Source organism: Jaculus jaculus, chromosome 23, assembly GCF_020740685.1.
Source record: "Jaculus jaculus isolate mJacJac1 chromosome 23, mJacJac1.mat.Y.cur, whole genome shotgun sequence".
NCBI classification, from domain to species: Eukaryota; Metazoa; Chordata; class Mammalia; order Rodentia; family Dipodidae; genus Jaculus; species Jaculus jaculus.
Genome location: NC_059124.1, coordinates 9,328,467 through 9,349,689, shown reverse-complemented (window position 1 = coordinate 9,349,689; position 21,223 = coordinate 9,328,467). Strand labels below are relative to the sequence as shown.

General features: G+C 55.7%; 3 protein-coding genes and 1 long non-coding RNA gene across 13 annotated transcripts in view; 2 read left to right on the top strand and 2 right to left on the bottom strand.

Annotated features, from left to right (window-relative positions):
• Nucleotides 1–9,932, top strand: part of Iffo1 (intermediate filament family orphan 1) — a 20,841-nt gene extending 10,909 nt beyond the window's left edge. For 6 of the 7 annotated variants that reach the window (XM_045139652.1, XM_045139651.1, XM_045139650.1 and 3 more), the window contains 2 exons: nt 7,188–7,318; nt 9,011–9,932. In XM_045139652.1, the coding sequence (XP_044995587.1) occupies nt 7,188–7,318; nt 9,011–9,113 (234 nt within the window). In that variant the 3' untranslated portion in view covers nt 9,114–9,932. The remainder of the gene's footprint in view (nt 1–7,187; nt 7,319–9,010) is intronic. The other variant, XM_045139649.1, reaches the window with a different exon arrangement.
• A 588-nt stretch (nt 9,933–10,520) lies between these two features.
• Gapdh (glyceraldehyde-3-phosphate dehydrogenase) lies at nt 10,521–14,863 on the bottom strand. 2 transcript variants are annotated; one of them, XM_004668680.2, is made up of 11 exons: nt 14,734–14,863; nt 14,469–14,509; nt 12,365–12,464; nt 12,175–12,281; nt 11,983–12,073; nt 11,763–11,878; nt 11,589–11,670; nt 11,309–11,460; nt 11,150–11,228; nt 10,978–11,061; nt 10,521–10,892 (listed from the first exon to the last, which is right to left on the bottom strand). In XM_004668680.2, exons 2-11 carry the CDS (start codon nt 14,489–14,491, stop codon nt 10,725–10,727), a joined length of 1,002 nt encoding a protein of 333 aa, XP_004668737.1. In that variant the 5' UTR covers nt 14,492–14,509; nt 14,734–14,863; the 3' UTR covers nt 10,521–10,724. The 2 variants fall into 2 exon arrangements, with proteins under 2 accessions (XP_004668737.1, XP_044995588.1); XM_045139653.1 differs by lacking the exons at nt 14,469–14,509; nt 14,734–14,863 and adding an exon at nt 13,971–13,989.
• Nucleotides 14,864–15,717: 854 nt separating this feature from the next.
• On the top strand, nt 15,718–20,760 carry LOC123456464. Its single transcript, XR_006634559.1, has 2 exons — nt 15,718–18,208; nt 19,544–20,760. It is a non-coding gene; the product is annotated as an uncharacterized LOC123456464 (long non-coding RNA).
• The window catches only part of Ncapd2 (non-SMC condensin I complex subunit D2), a 35,662-nt gene continuing 31,407 nt past the window's right edge, over nt 16,969–21,223 (bottom strand). For all 3 annotated transcript variants that reach the window (XM_045139730.1, XM_045139732.1, XM_045139731.1), the window contains exons 23-32: nt 20,375–20,486; nt 20,181–20,304; nt 19,950–20,105; nt 19,609–19,786; nt 19,058–19,152; nt 18,308–18,388; nt 18,006–18,189; nt 17,647–17,773; nt 17,404–17,559; nt 16,969–17,243 (exon numbers count right to left, since the gene is read on the bottom strand). In XM_045139730.1, coding sequence (XP_044995665.1) covers nt 17,158–17,243; nt 17,404–17,559; nt 17,647–17,773; nt 18,006–18,189; nt 18,308–18,388; nt 19,058–19,152; nt 19,609–19,786; nt 19,950–20,105; nt 20,181–20,304; nt 20,375–20,486 — 1,299 coding nt within the window. In that variant the 3' untranslated portion in view covers nt 16,969–17,157. The remainder of the gene's footprint in view (nt 17,244–17,403; nt 17,560–17,646; nt 17,774–18,005; nt 18,190–18,307; nt 18,389–19,057; nt 19,153–19,608; nt 19,787–19,949; nt 20,106–20,180; nt 20,305–20,374; nt 20,487–21,223) is intronic.

The following is a 21,223-nucleotide window of genomic DNA, read 5'->3' as shown; positions in this document are numbered from 1 at the left end:
AATTAAAAGAAAAATTAAATCTTGAAAGAAGCATACGTCACCACACCCAGTAGGCTCAAGTCTTAACTCATGTCACTGACTGCTACCATTCTACTTTGAACAAGTTCATTGGCTTTTTTTTTAAAGATTCTATATTTATGTATTTATTAGAGACAGAATGAGGAAGAGAGAGAGAATGGACATGCCAGGGCATCTAGCCACTGCAAGCTAATTCCAGACACATGCACCACCATGTGCATCTGGTTTATGTGGGACCTGGGGAATTGAATCTGGGTTCTTAAGTTTCACAGGCATGTGCCTTATCCTCTAAGCCATCTCTCCAGCCCATCTTTTTTTTTTTTTTTAAGATTTTATTTTTCAGTTATTTATTAGAGAGGGAGAGAGGGAGAATGGGCATGCCCAGACCTCTAGCTACTGCAGACAAACTCCAGATGCATGCGCCACCAAGTGCATCTGGCTTACATGGGATCTGGAGAATTGAATCTGGGTCCTTAGGCTTTATTGGCATGTGCCTTAACCACTAAGCCATCTCTCCAGCCCTAGTTCTTTTGAGCCTGTTCTCTCTCTCTCTCATCTCTTTCTTTAAAAATTTATTTTTATTTTTATTTCTTTATTTGAGAGGGACAGACAGACAGAGAAAGAAAGAGGCCGAGAGAGAGAGAATGGACATGTCAAGGCTTCCAGCCACTGCAAATGAACTCCAGATGCACATGCCACCTTGTACATCTGGCTTATGTGGGTCCTGGGGAATTGAGCCTCTAACTGGGGTCCTTAGGCTTTACAAGCAAGTGCTGAACTGCTAAGCCATCTCTCCAGCCTTTCTTTCTTTCTTTTTTTAGATTTTTATTTTTATTTATTTATTTATTAGAGACAGGGGGCAGGAAGAGAGAGAGAGAGAATGGGTGCACCAGGGTCTCTAGTCACTGCAAACGAACTCCAGACGCATGCGCCACCATGTGCATCTGACTCATGTGGGACCTAGAGAAGTGAACCTGGGTCCTTAGACTTTCACAGGCATGCGTCTTAACCACTAAGCCATCTCTCCAGCCCACCTCTCTCTTTCTTGACTAGGTCTTACCAAGCTAGCCTCAAACTCATGATCCTTCAGCCTCCACCTACCATGTTGCTGGGTTTATAGGCACAGACCACTGCTCCCTTCCTTGGACCTCTTGCTCCCTCCTTCCTTCATTTTTGATTTTATTTATTTATTTATTTGAGAGCGACAGAGAGAGAAAGAGGCAGAGAGAGAGGAGAGTGGGCGCACCAGGTCCTCCAGCCACTGCAAATGAACTCCAGGCGCCCCCTTGTGCACCTGGCTAACGTGGGTCCTGGGGAATCGAGCCTTGAACCGGGCTCCTTAGGCTTCACAGGCAAGCGCCCAACCACTCAGCCATCTCTCCAGCCCCTTCCTTCATTAGTGGATGTGAGGTCTTGCTATATATAGGCCTTCCTGGTCTGCTACTATGTAGCCCAGGATGACTTGGAACTCGAAGCAGTCCTCCTGCCTCAGCCTCCCAAGTGCTGGGATTACAGGTGTGTGCCACAGCTGGGCTCGGGCCTGTTTCTTTGTCCAGTGGGGATCGGTGGGCTCTTTCCCCACAGGGTCGCAGGAAGATCAGGTCACACGTGTGGCGCTTAGGGTAGGACCTGGCTCAGAGTTGCCTACCCCGTAGTGGGCACCATTGACTGCTCCCCATGCCGCACATGCTGTAGCTCTCAGAGGGACTTTCTTTGTCCTTGGCTTTGCCCTTGAGCTCCTGCAGCAGTCTCCGCTTTCAGCCCTAAGCCTCGGGCAGTCTTTAGAAATGACAGGTGCAGCTGCTGCTTGAACACCCTGTTTTCCTTCGGGGGCTACGAGGGGGTCTGCGCAGCTGCAGCGTGGAGGTCGCCTCTGGAGCAGGGCTGGGTGGGAGGGCCCGTCTGCGGCCGCCCAGCCTCGGACAGTGACGTGGATGTGAGGCAGAGACCTCTGGCTCCAGCCTCCCTTCGAGCCCATGTGTTATGTTCCCGTTGCCTTCACTCTGGGTGCCTTTTGAGAAAGTTGTGCAATTATTTTGACTCCGAGGTAGGGTCTCGCTCTAGCCCAGGCTGACTGGAATTCACTGTGCACTCTTGGGGTGGCCTCAAACTCACAATGATCTTCCTACCTCTGCCTCTCAAATTCTGGGGTTAAAGGTGTGTGTTACCACACCTGGATAGGTTTTTTTTCTTGTTGTTGTTGTTGTTGTTACTATTTGTTACTATTTATTTTATATATATAATTTATTATTTGAGAGAAAGAGGCAGAGAGAGAAAGAGAATGGGCATGCCAGGTCCTCTAGCTGCTGCAAATGAACTCCAGATGCATGCGTCCCCTTGTGCATCTGGTTTACATGGGTCCTGGAGAATCTAAATGGAATCCTCTGGCTTTGCAGGCAAACACCTTAACCTCTAAGCCATCTCTCCAGCCCCCTTTTTTCTTTTCTTTTCTTTTTCTGTTATTTTTCATGATAGGGTCTCACTGTAGCCCAGACTGACCTGGAATTCACTATGTAGCATCGGGGTGGCCTCGGACTCATGGCGATCCTCCTACCTCTGCCTCCCGGGTGCTTGGGATTAAAGGCGTGCGCCATCACGCCCGGCTGCTGTCACTGTTTCTAGCTCAGGTAGACAAATGCCCTGCTTCAGAGACCCAACCAGGGTCTCTCCTCTCTGCTGTGTGCGCACGCCCTTCTTGCTGTCTTCGTCTTTCCTCCTGAGCTGCAGCTGTCTTTTGGATGGTGGCTCTGAGGCTTAATGATTTCACCACACCTTCAACAAAGTAGGGACCTTGGCCCAGTGGCCTAGACCTGCCACCTCTACTTGGCTCATGCCCTGGATCACAGGTTCCTACCTAGAAACATCCTGGGCCTGGGGACACACCCGAGTTAGTGCAGCACCGGCCCGGCACATACGCAACCCTGGGGTCAGTCCCCGGCACCACGTAAACTGGATGTGGTGGCGTACGCCTGGTACCCGAGCACTTGGGAAGCAGAGGCAGGAAGATCAGAAGTTCAAGGCCATCCTCAGCCATACTCGAGATCCCGTCCCTAGAAAGACAAGTAAGAAGAAGAGAAACATGGCTTTGAAGCTGTTTCCGACTCTGACCTCTGTTCTGTCCTGACAGAATTACAGGCAGCCTTGGTGGCAGGGATCCGCATGGAGTATCTGAGGCAGCTTTCCTTTTTTTTTTTTTTCTTTTCAAAATTTTTTTTTTTATTAACAACTTCCATGACTATAAAAAATATCCTATGGAAGCTGGGCGTGGTGGCACACGCCTTTAATCCCAGCACTAGGGAGGCAGAGGTAGGAGGATCGCCGTGAGTTCGAGGCCACCCTGAGACTCCATAGTGAATTCCAGGTCAGCCGGGGCTAGAGTGAGACCCTACCTCGAAAAACTGAAAAAAAAAAAAAAAAAAAAAACCCATGGTAATACCCTCCCTTCCCCCACTTTCCCCTTTGAAACTCCATTCTCCATCATATCCCCTCCCCATCTCAATCAGTCTCTCTTTTATTTTGATGTCATGATCTTTTCTTCCTATTGTGATGGTCTTGTGTAGGTAGTGTCAGGCACTGTGAGGTCATGGATATCCAGGCCATTTTGTGTCTGGGGGAAGCACATTGTAAGGAGTCCTACCCTTCCTTTGGCTCTTACATTCTTTCTGCCACCTCTTCCGCAATAGTCCCTGGGCCTTGGAAGGTGTGATAGAGATATTGCAGTGCTGAGCACTCCGGTCACTTCTTTCCAGCACTGTGATACCTTCTGAGTCATCCCAAGGTCACTGCCATCTGAAAAGAGAAGGTTCTCTACGAAAAGTGAGAGTAGCATTAATATAAGGGTATGAACATTAAGAGAAGTGCTTACTGGGCAGTTTGGTGAGCACAGTATCTACATTGAGCCAGACAGCAGCAGACGTTACACCCCCAGGGCTCATGACTAGCTCTGTTCTGTTTTCAGTATCAGGGGTGTATTTCCTCCCATGGAGCGGGCGAGGCACCTTTACTTTTGTAACCTTTCCATCTGTCAAGGTCACTAGGATGGAGGCGAGGACCAGTCCCATTATTGGATGGCAAAGCGGAGGCCCAGCGTGGTGGGTGGGCGTTTCCCTCCATGCCCCCCGGGCCCCTCTACGTACCTCCCACCCCTACCGCATCCCCTGGGTTGCCCACACTGAGTCTGGACTTCCGGGCGTAGGTTGTTGAGGCCAGGCACCCACTCCTTACGCATCCCTGCCTTGCTGTGCGAATCAGGCCTACGTCCAGGTGTGTGGAGGCCACTGCGGCCAGTGCTGGCCTTGTGCTTTGATCTCATGCTTCACTTCCCTCCGTGTGCACGTGTGCGCATCCCTGCAGAGGCCGAGGAGAACGTCGGGTGTCCTTTCCTAATCCTGTCCTGTGTTTCCTCGAGACAGAGTCTCTCGTTTCATCTGGAGCCGCTGTTTTCAGTCAGACTGGCTGATCAGTGAGCCCCATTCCCCACAGAACTGGGGTTACAGGTGTGCCACATGGCCTTGCCCAGCTTGTGACCTGGGCTGGAGATTGACCTCAGGCCATCTTGGACCCTCTCCTCTCGGGCCTTCAAGCTTGCATGGAAAGCTCTCTTACTTACTCCCTGAGCCCTTCACATGTTCCCCAGCCTTTGTCCCCTGGAGCTGTGGGTTCTAGGCCTCTCCCGTGCAGCTTTCTCAAGGAGAAGTCACAGGGTATGTGCCTGCGCGTGTGCATGTGCGCGCACAGCGGTGGCAGCTGATCTGTGTGCTGCAGCATCACGTTTTCCTCTCCGAGGGCGCCGTCATCACATCCTGCCAGTCTGGTTGCCATAGGAACAAGCGTGCCTTGCAGTCCACCTCCGCCGGGGCCCCGCCAGCCAACCACCGTCTGGCCTGGAAGGCCACTGTCCTGGCTCTCCCGTTTGTCCCCTCCCGCGGCCCCTGTCCTTCTTGGTGCCAGTTCCCACCCTTCTCTGTGCAGCACAGATCTGTCACGGGTGGCTTCCTCGCGGGCACATTCTCCCCTTGCCATGCTCTTTGGGCAGTCGAGCGCGCGTCACCTAGCCGCAGTTTGATTTTCCCTTTTTGCCTCTGGGCCCAAAGGGAGGCAGCGGGGTCGCCTGTGCCCCGGACACTCGCCTCCTCTGCTTGTGCCTCGTGTGGCTGCCGAGTCAGCTCTGAGAGGGGGAGAGCCTGCCCTTCTGCGTGGAGCCTTCGTGACGCCAGGCTTCACAGGGACACCTTCAGCGGCGCAGCCCTCCACGTCGTCGCATCCGACTTAGAAGTGAGAGGAAGGGAAGTCCCAGTGAGGGGGTAGCATTAGTGGGGAGGGTGAGCCTAGGTAGTTTGCAGGTAATTGGCTCTCAACAAGAGAGTGCGGAGGGGAGGGGGGCAGGAGGCATGGCTTAGTGGATAAGGCATTTGCCTACAAAGCCAAAGGACCCAGGTTCGATTCCCCAGGACCCACGTTGGCCAGATGCACAAGGGGGTGCACGTGTCTGGAGTTTGTTTGCAGTGGCTGGAAGCCCTGGTGTGTGCTTTCTCTCTCTGCCTCTTTCTCTGTCAAATTAATTAATTAAAAAAAAAAAAAAAAAACAACCCACAAATGCCTAAAAAAAAAATAGTGCAGGGTAGGTGGAGGTGAGCCGGATTCTCTCCTCAGAGTTGCTGAGCACATGAGTCAGCGAGGCAGGCGGACCTGGGCCAGACATTACACAAGGAATGCACTAGAGCGGAGCCTGAGGCAGTGCTAAAGCCACTTGGAACCACTCCGTTCTACCCAGTAACACCCCTTTCCTTGTTGCTCGACCCTCTTCTCTTGGTGGAGAAGGGTGCGAGGGATTGAACCCACTCGTGATAGATATGTTCAGTACTACTGAGGTATGGCTGCAGGTCCCCCTACACACAAGGTCTCGTGGTACCCATGATGACCTCAAACTCTCCATGCAGTTAAGGATGACCTTAAGCTTTTTTTTCCTCTCTCTTTTTTTTTTTCCCCCAAGGTAGAGTCTCACTCTTGCCCAGGCTGACCGGCACTCATTTTGTAGTCCCAGGCTGGCCTCAGACTCTCACCGATCCTCTTTCCTCTCCCTCCACTAGTGTTGCATTCTTCTGTAGGCAGAGATCCCAGGAGTGGGTTGGGTATGCAGTTCAGGAGTCAGGCTCTCACCCACCACGTATAAAGAAGGGCTCTGCTTGAGCTGGAGGGCTGGCTTGCTAGTTAAGGTGCTTGCTTGCAAAGCCAAAGGACCCAGGTTCAATTCCCCAGGACCCACATAAGCCAGATGCCCGAAGTGGCACATGTGTGTGGAGCTCATCTGCAGCGGCCTTGCTCCCATTCTTTTCACTTTTTATTCAAAAGAATAAAAGTAGCCGGGCGTGGTGGCGCACGCCTTTAATCCCAGCACTGGGAGGCAGAGGTAGGAGGATCGCCGTGAGTTCGAGGCCACCCTGAGACTCCACAGTGAATTCCAGGTCAGCCCGTGCTAGAGTGAGACCCTACCTCAAAACAAAAACAAAACAAAACAAAAGAATTAAAATAAAATGTAAATTAAGGTAGATAAAAATTAGAAAAGAGAAAGGGCTCAGCACTTAGCAGTGCTTACTATGCACACATGAGCTGATTTTGATCCCAAACACCTAAGTAAGAAATTGGGCATGGCTGTGCATGCCTGGAACCCCAGTAGTGAGGGGGGGGACAGAAGCCACAGGATCACAGTCTGACTGCAAAAGTGACGAGCTCTACGGTTGGTGAGAGACTGTGTCTCAAGGAAGCGAAGTGAACAGCAGTGGAGAAGGACACCTGATGGACCGCTCTGGCCCCCATACACGGGCACAGGGTCTGTCCGCCACATACACACACTTACAAACAAGCGAGTGTAAGTCCAGAGGAGATAGTAGTACATTTGGGACTTTCTGTTGGTATTTGACTTCTTTTTTTTTTCTGAGTAGGGTCTCGCTCTAGCCCAGGCTGACTTGGAATTCACTGTGGAGTCTCAGGGTGGCCTCGAACTCACAGCGATCCTCCTACCTCTGCCTCCCTCCCGAGTGCTGGTTTTGATTTCTTTTGGAGTCCAGCTTTCAACCCTGGCTGCCTAGGCCCCTAGGCAGCTGGTGCTCCTGGTACGGCAGCTGTCTGCTGCGCACCACGACCCTAATGGCTCGCCCCTGCCTCTGCAGCTGGAGCTGGCAACGGCCAAGAATGACATGAACCGGCACCTGCATGAGTACATGGAGATGTGCAGCATGAAGCGAGGCCTGGATGTTCAGATGGAGACCTGCCGGCGGCTCATCACCCAGTCCGGAGACCGGTAAGGGACCTGCCTCCTGCCCCGTGCTCGTCTCCTAGGGAACGGGGCCCTGGGTCAGCAAGCCTGAAGACCTGCGGGCCTTGACCGCGTCCCACCTTCATGTGCGTCTGCTCTGGGCAGTCACCTGCAGGTCTGGAGCAGACTGATAGCTTTTTCCCCTCTGTCGGTAATCAATCAGATGAAACCCAGCAGTGTCCCCAACTCTGGGCAGTTAGAGGCAGCTGCAAACTGGCAAGGAACAGAAGAGATGTGGTGTTGGGAAAGATGTAGAGTCGGGACCACGGTTTCTGCATTTGACCCTACGTGAGAGTAAATATTTAAAAAAATCATAAGCCACACCTGGCGTGGTGGCACACACCTGTAATCCCAGCACTCGGGAGGCAGAGGTAGGAGGATCGCCGTGAGTTCGAGGCCACCCTGAGACTCCATAGTGAATTCCAGGTCAGCCTGGGCTAGAGTGAGACCCTACCTCGAAACAATAACAACAACAACAAAATCATAAGCCAGGTGTGATGATACATTTCTGTAATCTCTGCACTTGACAGGCTGAGGCAGGAGGATGACCTCAAGTTTGAGGTCAGTCTGGGCTACAATAGAAAGTCCCCATATGAACATAAACAAAAGCCAAAACAAAATAAGTTGGACCAGGGAGATGGCTCAGTGGTAAAGTGCTGTGAGCCTGAGGAACAGAGCTCAGGTCTCCACAGTCCACGTAGATGCTGGGTGGGGGGCGGGGAGGAGGTTGTTGGCCTTCCTGTAACAGGAGCAAGAGGAATCCGGGAAAAAACTCTGGGGGAGAGGCCCTGTCTCCATCAGGGTGGAGAGTGATCTTGGAAAATAGGCAGCCGCCCCCCCCCATTTATTAAAAAAAAAAAAAAGCCTCTGGCTGGGTGTGGAGGCACACACCTTTAATCTCAGCATTTGGGAGGCAGAGGTAGGAGGATCACCATGAGTTCAAGGCCACCCTGAGACTACATAGTAAATGGCAGGTCAGCCTGGGCTAGAATGAGACCCTACCTAAAGAAAAAAAAAAAAAGCCTCTGCCCCCTGTCTCTCCCTCCCTCCCTCCCTCCCTCCCTCCCTCCCTCCCTATCTCCCTCCCTCTCTCTCTCTCTCTCTCTCTCTCTCTCTCTCTCTCTCTCTCTCTCTCTCTCACACACACACACACACACACACACACGCCCTGTCTCTCCATCAAGGTAGAGAGCAATCACGGAAAATAGCCAGCCTCTGGCTTGTCTCCTCTCTCTCTCTCTCTCTCACACACTCACAGTTATAAAAATACTGTATTAATCTTGGTGTAGTGTATGCCTGTCTTCCAGCACCATGGGGATTGCTTGTGGCCGGAAGTTTGGGGCCAGCCCTGGCAACACAGTGAGACTTGTCTTTCATTCCCTCCCCCAAATTATAGCTAAGCATAAAGCCAGGGCTTACTATCATACAGGCTCAGATGGCATTGCCCGTGTGTGCTGTGACTTCACATTTTTCTGATCTCTGAGCTTCTCAGAGGCCCCAAGAGGAACCATTTCTTCCATCTGGTCAAACGGGGGAAGTCTTTCTCCACCTCCCCACTTCACCGCCCTGCACCTGTCCACAGCCCTTTCCTGCGATCTTTCCTGCCCGCCTTCCAGAGAGAAGGCCATGGGGAAGAGGCTTGCCTGCATCGAGGTGACCACTGGTGTTTCTTTCTAGAAAGTCTCCTGCGTTCACTGCGGTCCCGCTTAGTGACCCGCCGCTGCCAAGCGAGACTGAGGACTCCGATCGAGATGTCTCATCTGATAGCTCCATGAGATAGGGACCAGCTCTGCCTTGGTCCCCCTGACCTCACCAAGGCAAGGCTGGGGCTGCAGAGGGACTGTACCAAGACTGCCCCCTGAGGCTGCTGCTCCTCTGCTGTTGGGCTCTCTCCTATGAGCCTTGGCCTCCCCAGGCTTCTCGGATGTCTGGAGCTAGGCTTGGCCCCCTCCCCCTTATCTGGACAACCCCCATTACAGTTAGGGTTTCCTTGCCTCGGAGTGGATGCCGCCTGCTTCTCCCATCTTTAAAACGCTGCCAGTGGTGCGTTCGTGGCCCTCCCCTTGTCCATGTGGTAAGGACTGTGAAAGGGGGACTGCCACCCTCCTCGGGACCTAGCGGCCATTCACTGTCTTGGACTTAGACTGGTGCTCACTGGCCCAGGCACCGGTGTAAAGAGGGTCCAGCAAAGGGCCCCTAGGGGCTTGTGTATCAGGCGCTTGCAGGAGCCAGGCAGGCAGACGGACGGACGAAGAAGGCTGGCGGGCTGCTCAGATGGCTCCACAGGCTCCCAGCCGCCCACTGTCCAGCAGAGGGGCTGTCATCCTCGCCACCTGCAGGTGGTGTGTGTTGAAGGAGCCTGGCATGGGAGCAGTGTCCTGAAGAGAGACCCAAGCTCTTGTCTTGGGAAGCTGCTGAGCACATGGGTGTGTAGTGTTCGCTCACAGCCTGTTCCCCCAAAGGAGGTCTCCATGCCTGCCATCCACAGAACCCTCAGGCTGATGTCCCTTGCTTGGAAAAGGGGAAGACACAGGATACCTCAGGAGGGGAGGCTACATTTGAATGGAATCTTTAATAATAATGGTGATTATTTATTGAGCACCTGTGTCAGTTTCCAGCACTTCCTAGTATTAACTCGAGGACTCTTCCCTAAAGTACGGAATGTCTTCCCCACCTGTATGTAACACGTTGGAACTTGCCCGGGAGTGAAAAGTACCAGTGTTAGGGTGAGACACGTCTCAGCTCCTGCCCACCGGGCCCTCCCCCCACACTTAGGGAAGGGGGTGCCTCCTACAACACTGCCTAGCCCATCTTCCAGTCCTACTTTGCTGATGCTGTCAGTTTGGCATGTTTCCAGAGCCTTACCTAATCTGCTCACCAGAGACCTTGCTTTAGACACACAAACTTGATCACTGGCTCCACTCCATGTGGTCAGACCAGAGCCTGTCACCAAAGCACGGACTTCCTGTTTTAACCTCCCCTGCCTGACCCCAGGCATCGTGGCTTCCTGATAAAGACCATCAAGGTTCCAGGAAAGTGGCCCTGTCCTCCACAGCCCAATAAAACTCAAAAGGGCATAGGGGAGGTACCTCAATTTGAGCCACGCCAGCCAGATCCATTTGCCCTACACCCCCCCCCCAGCAGCCCAGCTTCCCTCCCAGGAACCTTAAGATAAAATGCAAAGAGGTGGCTGGGTACAGTGAACTTTATTTGATGGTGGTGACAGACAAGGGCTCCTTCGTCCCCTCCATTTCTTCCAGGGCTATCTGGGATGGAAACTGAGGAGGGGGATGCTCAGTATGGTGGGGGGCTGAGTTGGGCCAGGGGCTCCCCAGCAGCTGAGGCCCCTCTTGCGCGTGTTGTTGCTGGGGGGGTGGGTGACGAGGCCCTCTTACTCCTTGGAGGCCATGTGGACCATGAGATCCACCACCCTGTTGCTGTAGCCAAACTCGTTGTCATACCAGGAAATGAGCTTGACAAAGTGGTCGTTGAGGGCGATGCCGGCCCCGGCATCAAAGGTGGAAGAGTGGGTGTCGCTGTTAAAGTCGCAGGAGACGACCTGGGGAAGGATCGGCGGGTCAGCACTGGGGGCCCAGCCCTGCCTAGAACAGCTATGCGGGCCCAGGCTCCAGTGCCCCCAGTACCTGGTCCTCCGTGTAGCCCAGGATGCCCTTAAGGGGGCCTTCTGACGCCTGCTTCACCACCTTCTTGATGTCGTCATATTTGGCCTAAGGCAGCAGAAACAGTTGAATCTTAAAAGCTCCAAGCCCCATCACCATTTTCCCCGGAAAACCCCAAGCCCACCACCAGACATACAGCTTTCTCCAGGCGGCAGGTCAAATCCACCACAGACACGTTGGGGGTGGGCACACGGAAGGCCATGCCAGTGAGCTTCCTGCGCGAACAGGGAAGGTGTGGTCAGCCCCACCCTCTCAGGTTCTCGTCCTCCCACATCCCTGTGTGGAGGAGACTCACCCGTTCAGCTCGGGGATGACCTTGCCCACAGCTTTGGCGGCGCCAGTGGACGCAGGGATGATGTTCTGGGCAGCCCCACGGCCATCACGCCAGAGTTTGCCAGAGGGGCCATCCACGGTTTTCTGGGTGGCAGTGATGGCATGGACTGTGGTCTGGAAGCGTGAAGGACAGTGAGGCCCTGAAGGGAGTGAACTCACCACAGACACCCCCGCTTCGGTCTCACCCCACGAGACTGGTGGAAAGAGCCAATACCAGGGGACAGACAGCTCTGCCCACATACCATGAGACCTTCCACAATGCCGAAGTTGTCATGGATGACCTTGGCCAGGGGGGCTAAGCAGTTGGTGGTGCAGGAGGCGTTGCTGAGAAGGAGGAGGAGGAAGTGAGGGTGGCTCACCCACCTGAAGCCGTGGTGGCTCTGCCCACCCACCTCGAGGGGATTGGGCACACTCACCTGACAATCTTTAGTGAGTTGTCATATTTCTCATGGTTCACGCCCATCACAAACATGGGGGCATCAGCGGAAGGCGCGGAGATGATGACCCTCTTGGCTCCGCCCTTCAAGTGGGCCTGCACAGAAGAAGATGGCCAGCTTACTTTTTTTTTTTTTGCCTTTCTCAGTTCAGGCTACACCAAGCCCTGAGGTCAACACCCCACAGCTGTGGGCCACTCACCCCAGCCTTCTCCATGGTAGTGAAGACACCGGTAGACTCCACGACATACTGGGCACCAGCATCACCCCATTTGATGTTGGCGGGGTCTCGCCTGGTGGTGGGGGGGAGAGGTGGCGGGAAGACAGGGGGCATGAATGCATCTGGGTGGACAGACCAGTTGCATCTCCCAAGCTCATCTCCAGTTCCACTTACTCCTGGAAGATGGAGATGGGCTTCCCGTTGATGACAAGCTTCCCATTCTCAGCCTTGACCGTGCCGTTGAACTTGCCGTGGGTGGAGTCGTACTGGAACATGTAGACCTGGAGAAGGCACGGGGCGCACGGGGTTCGGGTCCTGCTGCGGCACGCGCTCCCTCCCGCCACCCGTAGGGGGCAGCACTCACCATGTAGTTGAGGTCGATGAAGGGGTCGTTGATGGCCACGATCTCCACCTTGCCAGAGTTGAAGGCAGCCCGGGTGACAAGGCGCCCGATGCGGCCAAATCTGGGGACAGAAGCAAGCAGTGTGAGTGCGGCCTGGCTCTCACCTTCCAGAGAGCAGGAATACCCGTGTTTGCATAGGACTCCACTCACAGCCTCCAGTAGCTGCGGGACCCTCGACTATGCGAGGTCAGCAGCCACCACCGCGCTTGTGTAGCTCGTGGGGGACAAGGCGTCAAGTTTATTATTTTTTATTTACAACTTCCATGATTATAGAAAATACCCCATGGTCATACCCTCCCAACCCCCACTTTCCCCTTTGAAACTCCACTCTCCATCATATCCCCTTCCCCATCTCAATTAATCAGTCTCTCGTATTTTGACGTCGTCATCTTTTCCTCTGATTATGATGGTCTGTGTAGGTAGTGTCAGGCACTGTTTTTTTCCTTGGAATTTTCTGGAATTTTTTTTTTTTTTTACCCTGATAATTTTTGATTCAGGTGGTTGGTTGATGGGGACACAGAAATCTCAATTGTGGAGGGCCAATTGTATAAAAATTTCCTCACTACCAGAAAGTCCCAAGAGGTCTAATTTTTTTCTTTTAATCTTGCTTGATAAACCCTTCCAGGCTGGCCTGGCGTTTACAACATGGTCATAAAGTGGAAGCTCCTTTCCTGTCCAAGGGGTGATTAGGCTTAATGCCTTGCCCACAGCCCTCCCCCCCCCAGCAAAAATCCAGCAGCGTCTGGGGACAAGCTAGGCACATGGCTTTCTTCATTCCCACCACCTACCCATGCTGTGGGAAGGCCTGCTCCAGGCTGTACCCCAGCCCCCCCCCCCCGGACACTTGTGCGCTCAGCATCACCAAGCTCAAAGGGCACGGGCAAAGATCAGGATTAGCTGGGCAGGGTCGGCCCACCTCTTCTCCAAGTCCCTCCTACTAGAGACAGAGGCTTCCAAACCCATTTAAAGACTCCCATCGAATTTGATAAGCTACCTGTTCCTCCCGGTTAGAATCCAGACATAGGGGGGTGAAGGGGAGAGCCTAAGTCCAGACCCCAGCACAGAAAAAGGTCAAGCAGCTAAATTTAACCTCAGATTAAAGTGGAGTGAGGAGATCTGGTTTCTGGAGGATGGGATGGGGAGAAGGGCGGGATTCCTAGGCTCAGACACCCAATCCCGTTAGTGACCTTCATAGCCCGGCCTATATGGCTGGGACCAGCCATGGGCAGTAAAGGGATGTGGGGTGTCCACTGCAAAGGGGCTGCCGCCATCGGAGCCATTTTGTGGTGGAAAATTTTTTTTTCACCATCATGACTCAGCTGCCCCCCCCTTGGCACTAAGCCACAACTACCACGCCTCTGTCTGTGGCTGAGGGAAGGACCCTAGAGGACCTTCAAAAGTCAGCTTTGATTCTCAATTATCTACAAAAAGCATCACGCCTAACGGGGGGAGGGGGAATCAGGCTGGTCTAGGGCTAGCACGGGGCCGCAAGCTGATGAAGCCAGCTCCCTTCCGAGAAGCCGCCTGGCTTCACCTGGCTAACCGGATCGCGGAGACTCCGCCCTACCGGGGAAGGAATGGGAGGCTGAGTCACCGGCCAGAGAGGAAGAAGGCCGAGGTGGATGGGCACAGGAGGGTTTCCTAACGGTGGTGCGTTCATTCATTTCCTTCCCCGTTGCAACATGGCGGCCCGGGGCCCGGGGATGCGCCCGGGCGCGCCCCGCGCTCGCGGGCATCCGCGCCTCGCTCCCGGGGCTGCGGGGGAGGGGCGCCCCTCGCGGCACGTGACCGCACAGGGCGCGAAAGGAGAGAAAGAAGCCCCGGCCGGGGGGGATTAGGGGATGATCCCGAGCTGGAATGGGGCGCTCTCCTTTCTTATATTTTGCAGTGGCCGCGATGCCCGGCGGGAGCCTTCGCCAGGTCACCGCGCTGACCTTGGGGTCTCCTTGGGCGCCGGGAGGAGGAAGGGGAGACCGCACGCACTCACCACCCCCAAACCCCGAGTCTGCGAGGGCGATCGCAAAGCCCAGGACCCCGCCCTTAGCGAGCCTCGGACTTAACTCACCCGTTCACTCCGACCTTCACCATGGTGCGTAGGGAACGCGGCTGCGGGGGAAGAGCACGGGCGCGGGGTGAGCCTGGGCGCGGGCCGTGCGCCCCGGGCCGCCCCCCTCGGTCTCGCGTCTCCCTCCCTCCCTGCTCCCCTCCCCCTCCCCGGTCTCCATTCCCCCCGGGCGCCCCAGCACGTCGCCCTGCCCTGCAGCCCGCCCCGCACACCCCCTGCCCGGCTCCCGAGCGTGCCCGGCTGCTTGCGAGCACGGCGGCTTCACCTGGCACTGCGCGGCTAGGAAGGAAAGAAGGGAGGCAGGCTGGAGAGGCCGCCGGTGGAACGGGGACGAGCAGAGAGCGGCCGGTGAGGCGGCGCCGGGCCTTTATAGCGCCGGGCGGCGAGGCGGTGACGCGGGTCCCGCCCCCGCGCGCTCGTCCACTCCGGGCCCGGGGGCTCCGCGCGCCCGCCCGCCGCCCGCCCCGCCTGCCCCTTCTCCTCGGGCCCGCCCCGTTCTGCAAATGTGCACGCACCAAACGTGTGCTCTCCGGACGGGGGGGGGCTGGGGGGGGGTGCACCGAGACTGGCCCTCTAGGGAGGTGACCGGAAGATGATTTCCAACATGGCACCGGCGGGGATGCCTGCAGACTTGGGGACCTGATGGATCGGGGCCTGGTGCACACACAGGACACCTTGGGACAAGGACGTGAAAGTGGCTGCCCGGGGGAGGAGGACCGTGGAAGCTGCCGGGATGGGGAATTTAGAGCATTTAGAGACGGTTCCTGGCTGCAAATCGCCGGCCCTCTGGTCGTGACGCAGGGACGGCATAAAAAAGAGGCCCAGGAGGGGACAAGTTTGCTCCCCAGCCCGGGGGAGCCCCCCCCAAGTCTCAGGGTTCCCTGCCTTCTGGACCAAGGAAGCAGCCTCAGAAGGTGGGGGGGGAGCTTCCTGAGCGCAAGGTCACGATGCTCTGCAGCTTAGACACTTGTGAACTGGGACAAACCCGTCCCTGTGTGCGCCCGCCGGGGCCCCCGGGGGGACAGCTTGTCTGCCGAGGGCGGGTGGAGGAGGCCGCTCAGGGCGGCACCGCCCCGGCCGGCGGACAGTGTCCCTTTCACCCAGTGCAGCACCGGGCGGCGGGCGCGACGTGGGAGCGGAAGTCCCTCCCCATTCTGGAACGTGCAGACGGCTCCGGGAGCCAAGGACTCCCTTTTTTCGGCTGCCCTCGGGAATGTTGGGGGCAGGGTGAGTCCAAAGAGGAGGGGGGTGGGGGAAGGGTAGCAAAAGGCATCGGGAGTAAAGCCAGGCCCCCAGCTCCTTCCTGAAAGCTGAGTAGGGTTCCTTCCTTTCCCGGAGGGAGGAGAGTCTGGCTTCTGAGCCCTAGAGACGGGGTGGGGCGGGGGCGCTGGGCTCAACAGGTGCAGGCCTGGGGGGATACCCCGGGCCACTTTGCTAAGCCAGCGCACTAGCCCTGCCCTTTTAGCAGAAAGGCCTGTAGCTAAGTTTAGCTAGCCAGACCTTTGCTAAAAAGGCAGGGAACACGCAGGGCTGCACCCCAAATCTAGCCCCAGCCTCTTGCCTGTCTAGGGTTGCCCTCTCCTTGGGGCCTCAGAGCGAGCACCGGATGTCTCCGTCTCGCAGCTGTCTGTGTGGCCCATGCCCAGGCTAACTAACCATGAGCAGGCCAGGAGGACAGTGCTGGGAGCGGGGTTCGGGCCGGCCTGCCTCCCTTCCTGCAGAGCCAGCAGCCTTCATCTTCCCCCACCAGCCTTGGGCCTCAAGCCCTAAACCAAAGCACGATTCTGGGGTACTATCTTTCCTTTTTGACTCGGGCCTGTCACTCCCTCTCATCCCCCAAACAGGCCCGGAGCACTTCTGATGCAGGGTGCTGTTGCCATGACAGCCAGAGCCATCACCATGGCAGGCTCCTTCCTCCGGTCCTCAGTGACTCAGCAGACTGGAGACTTGTGGGCAGGGGAATGAGTGCAGATGCATCACGGGGCTTGCTCCTGAGGAGCTGGACCTCCCGCAGACACGTCACAGCCAGACAGAGCTGTCTCTGCAGAATGGGGGGGGGGGGGGGCCGTCATGAGCTCTCTGCCGTCAGCCAGGCCAGGACAACTACCCGCTTCAGGGAAGGACTGGGGCACACAGGGTCCAGAGCAGGATGTCACTGGGACGTGTTAGGCTGCACAGTTCTGTCGTGGGCTGTCCTGCGCTGTTTAGCAGCAGCTCTCCCCATCTTCCTTCCCACCCACCGACGGTCTGCAGGCATTGTCAAAAACCCTTGGAACAGAGTCACTCCCGGCTGAGAAGTACTGTGTGATCTAGAAACTGGGTAATTGTCCAGAGCACGGCCATCTTGGGCCTCACGAGGCAATGCAGGAGCACGGGCTCATGCGAGATCTGCGCAGTCTTGTCTCACCTGGGCTCATCTCTCTGAATGTGTAAACCCTGTGTCTGCTGCCTGAATCTGGGCTCATGTGAAAGGTGAAAAAAGACCAGTTTAAGACAATGCTTAAAAGGATTTAAAAACATTTATTCATTAGAAAACAAGGCAAACATCTGCGGCAGAGTGAAAGCAGCTGTGTGCGGTTTGCAGTTTAAAACCGAGCGGAGGCGGCAAGTGCACTGCACAAGGGAGGAGCCGGAGGCTGCGTCCTTGAAGATGCCCTGCCCAGCAGGGACGGGGGCAGGACCACAGCTCCTAGGGCTGCCGCCTGCGGACGGAGGCTCTGCGGATGGGGGTGGTTTTCTTGGGGGTCTCATCTTCTGTCATCTCAGCTGAAAGCTCTGCTCAAAAAAAACAGGAATAAAAGCTAGGTCACAGAGATGGTGCAAATAGATCTGAGAGAATAAATTGGGCAGAAGCAAACCCAACTGCAGGGGAAGGCATCTTCTGGCAGGAAAGACCTGAACCAGGTACCCTGATGTCTACAAGGGCACAGCGTACCCTCCTCACTGGACTCGTCGCTGGAGAAGACCACCTTGGGTTTACTCTTGGGTCTGCGCTGCTGAGTGCTTGGGAGCCGGCGGCAGGTGCGCCGAGGTCCAGGTGTGGCGAAGTCGTCGTCAGAGGGGGCAGAAGTCAGAGGCTGCTGCCGGGAGGCTAGACAAGGCAGGGAGACGTGGTTCAAACAAATGGAAACCCGGCTCCTGCGTGGGCTCGCCATAGACAGGAGGCTGCCTTTCCTACCGGCGGAAGGTTTCCTGGCTGATGGAGCCCTCTGGCTCCGTTCATCGTCATTCTCAAGCTCCTCTAGTGCGTCCAAGCCCCGCGTGTGACAGGCCCGAAGCTTCTGCTCAAATTCATCTATGATGGGCTGGGAGGAAAAGTTCCAGAGCAGCCTTGGAAACACTGCTGTGTCCCTGATTAAAAGGCTACAGTGTGGGATTCTCGGGGCAGTGAGACTGTTCAGCGGGACACAGCAGTGGTGCTCAGTGAGCCTCCGTGGGAACTGTGGACTTTGGAGGCTGACCGGTCACTGGTTGTCCAGGCCAAGGCAGGAAGGGGCGGGGGAGGAGGCCGGGTGTGAGGATGCGGGAGGGACCTACCTTGCCCTCGGGCTTGGCCCCGCGCCGCAGCTTGCCCACAACTGACAGAAAAGCGCTGAAGATGGACTCGTCTGACAGCATGTTTCCAAAGCAGTCGAAGTTGTCGAGCATCTTACGGACGCCCCGCTCCGTGAGGGGCAGCTGGGACACGCAGTAAGCCAGGTCCCGGTGCTGCCGCTCGGTTCTGCAGACGGAAGGGACTGGTGAGGTGGCTCTCAAGGCACAGCCCTTCCTTTTGGTCTCCCTAGGTCCCAGGGCCACGCTAAGCGTTCCTTCCTCGGCAGGGGAAGGCGGCAGCGTACCGGGCTGTGCGGAAGCGCTGACACAGCTTCTCCACTAAGCTCTCCGTCTGCTTGTCCTTGGTGACATAGGACAGGAGCTGCCTGCAGGGAGGGGGGGGGATCAGCCTGGAAAGCGCGGGTCCTGGTCGCTGCACTCAGGCTCCCCGTCCCAGCTCCTCCTGCAAGAATCTCTCGGCCACAGCCCCACCCGCACGACATGCTTCACTGTAGCTCTTTTTTTCTTCTTTTTTCGAGGTAGGGTCTCACTCTAGCCTAGGCTGACCTGGATGGAATTTACTGTGTAGTCTCAGGGTGGCCTCGAACTCACAGCGAGTCCTCCTACTTCTGCCTCCCCAGTGCTGGGATGAAAGGCGTGTGCCACCACACCCAGCTATATCTCTTGCCTTCTTCCCAAACATCTGAAAAGCCTCCTCCCCAGAGGTTTTATTGTGAATGGGGATGAACAAGGCTGCGAGGCAGTGAGTCCTGCTACCTGCCTGCCATCCCAGGAACCTCATCGTGTTCAGTAGTTGCAAGAACCTTATTTTACAGCAATGGAATCGGAGCCTAGATGTTTAGTAACTGCTGGAGGCTGGCCAGCTGAGACACAGCCGAGCCAGGTCTGAGGAGGCAGTGCGAGTACTTGCTTAGAGTGTGCAAGGCCCTGCCTGGCCTAATCCCCAGCTCTGCAACCACTCCGTCAATCAATCCCTCAAGGTTCCTAAGTCAGTTGTGCCATAGGAAACTGTGCCCCAAGGCCCAGAGCTGTACTTCATGATGGTGCGGAAGGGCTCCTCCTCCACTCCGCCCTCAGGGTCTGACAGGCGGCTGATGATATCGGGAAGGAGATTGTAGACTGCATTGCCCTGGCAGAGAGAGGAGAGGGTTCGATATGCCAGACTCTGGCCACTGGGGAACCTCAGCTGTGGGTGAGGTTTTCCCTCGCTGGGCCTGGGCTGGCACGGCTCAGAGGGGAGCCCCCAGCCCTTACTCCCAGCATGGGGTCTTTATCCCCTCCAGCTCCCCACATGGCAGGAGCCCCTTGAACTTTCTATTTTCTTTTTTGCCCGCACTTTTTCTCCAGATCCATATTTGGTCTCATGCACTCCTGAGGCACACGTGGCCCTCATGGGCTTTGGGATCCAAGGGGTGCACCTCCCTTCTCCCCACTTTGTCTCCCCGCATCTCCCAGCTTCCCCTTCCCACACACTCCTTTGTAAGATCTGAGAAAAATGTTTTCTTTTTTTTTTGAGATAGGCTGAAGAGGAGGTGAGGCACATACTTCCTCCGCAACAACCCCCAGCTGCCTCCACCTGGCTCACCTTGTGGGAGAGCTCATTGAAGAAGTTCTTGGCTAGGGCCGCAATGGGAGGCTCGGGGTCGATGAGCAGCACAGCCATCTCGCTCACCTGGCCCTTCACCTTCACCATGTCTTTCAGGATCAGGTGGGTCATCACCAGCCCTGCTGTCTTCCGCACCTGCTGAGCGGGGTCTCGGAGGCTGGGAACGAAAGGTCTAGTCACTGCCACCGAGGCAGGGCCTCAGGAGAAAGCTTCAGTTCCCAGAGTCCACCTAGCCAAGGGCCCACTGGTGCAGGACATCTAATGACTCACGGCGCCTTGAGGAGGGAGAGCAGCGCTCTCAAGGGATCGGGATCTCTTACCGAGCATACAGATGAGGTGTCCAGGGGTCCACCAAGTTGGGGAAGCGGATGGCCAGGTCCCCAGTGGCAACCATGAGGTTCGAGCGGACAGTGGGAAGTGAGGACTTTTCAAGCATGGTGAATAAAAGGCGAAGCTGGGAGTCGCAGAAAGTGGCACTGGGGGCAAGGACAGGGTCATCAGGGGAGTGGGAAACCGCCACCCACCCCGCTGGGCGTGTGGACAGGGCCTACCTGACCATGCAGAGCTTGCCCAGGGCCAGCGAGGCGGCTGCACACAGGTCGGGGCTGCTATAGAGGCCGGGGCTGCTGCAGACTTTGAGCACAAGTGGAACGAAGGCGGCCAGGACCTGCTTGCCTGTGGGGAGAGCAGCTCTGAGGGGCTGAGTCACGGCCACCGTGTTGAAGTGCTTAGGAAATTGTCTCACCATCCAGCAGTTCCACCTCACAGATGCTGCGGATGAGTTCTGCCTCAGTGTCATCGGCAGTGGCTCCGGTCAGCCCCAGCTCTTCCTCCATGGTTGTCTCAGAGCTTGTATTCTGAAGGGAAAGAAGCCAGAGGCTTTATATTTTGCGTGGAGAACAACAGGATCTTATGTGGCCCAGGCTGGCCTTAAGCTCTGGATCCTCCTGTGTCTACCTCCCAAATGCTAGAATTACGGGCATACATGACTGTGTCCTGCCTGAGACATTGTTTTATTTCCAGCCTAACATTACATTTTGCATGAACACATTTTAGGAAAGGTAAAGTCTACAAAACCATCCACAGAACTGCCAAATGTGTCTACAATAAATTCCTAAGTAGAAAAAAACATTATTAGGTCCCCACGATTTTTTTTCCCGAGGTAGGGTCTCACTCAGCCCAGGCTGACCTGGAATGCAGTATGGAGTCTCAGGCTGAACTCCCAGTGATCCTCCTACATCTGCCTCCCATGTGCTGGGGTTGAAGGCGTGTGCCACCCTGGCTGGCTCTCTACACGCCTCGTGTGTGTGTGTGTGTGTGGGTACATGTGATGGAGGTTGTGGCAGCTGTGTACCTCACGAGGCAGGTCTCTCTGGGTTTGCGCTTTGTGCTGTGCACACACCACAAGCACCCGGGGAATTCTGTTTCTATCTCCCAAGTCACTGGTGCTTGATTATAGAGAAGCCCATCGTGGCTTTTTTTAAAAAAATTATTTTTATTTGACACAGAGAGAAAGGGAGCATGAGAATGAGTGCACCAGGACTTACAACTACTGTAAACGAGCTCCGGATGCACGTGCCACATTGAGCATCCC

Bases quoted from the DNA above. Each gene is read 5' to 3' on its own strand.
- Gapdh (XM_004668680.2), bottom strand. From the start codon at position 14,491: ATGGTGAAGGTCGGAGTGAACGG. The intron at 11,229-11,308 runs GTGAGTCTCCTC...CTGTTCGCGCAG, and splicing joins GTCATCCCCGAGCTGAACGG to GAAGCTCACTGGCATGGCCT. The intron at 10,893-10,977 runs GTACTGGGGGCA...ATCCTTCCCCAG, and splicing joins TGGGCTACACGGAGGACCAG to GTCGTCTCCTGCGACTTTAA.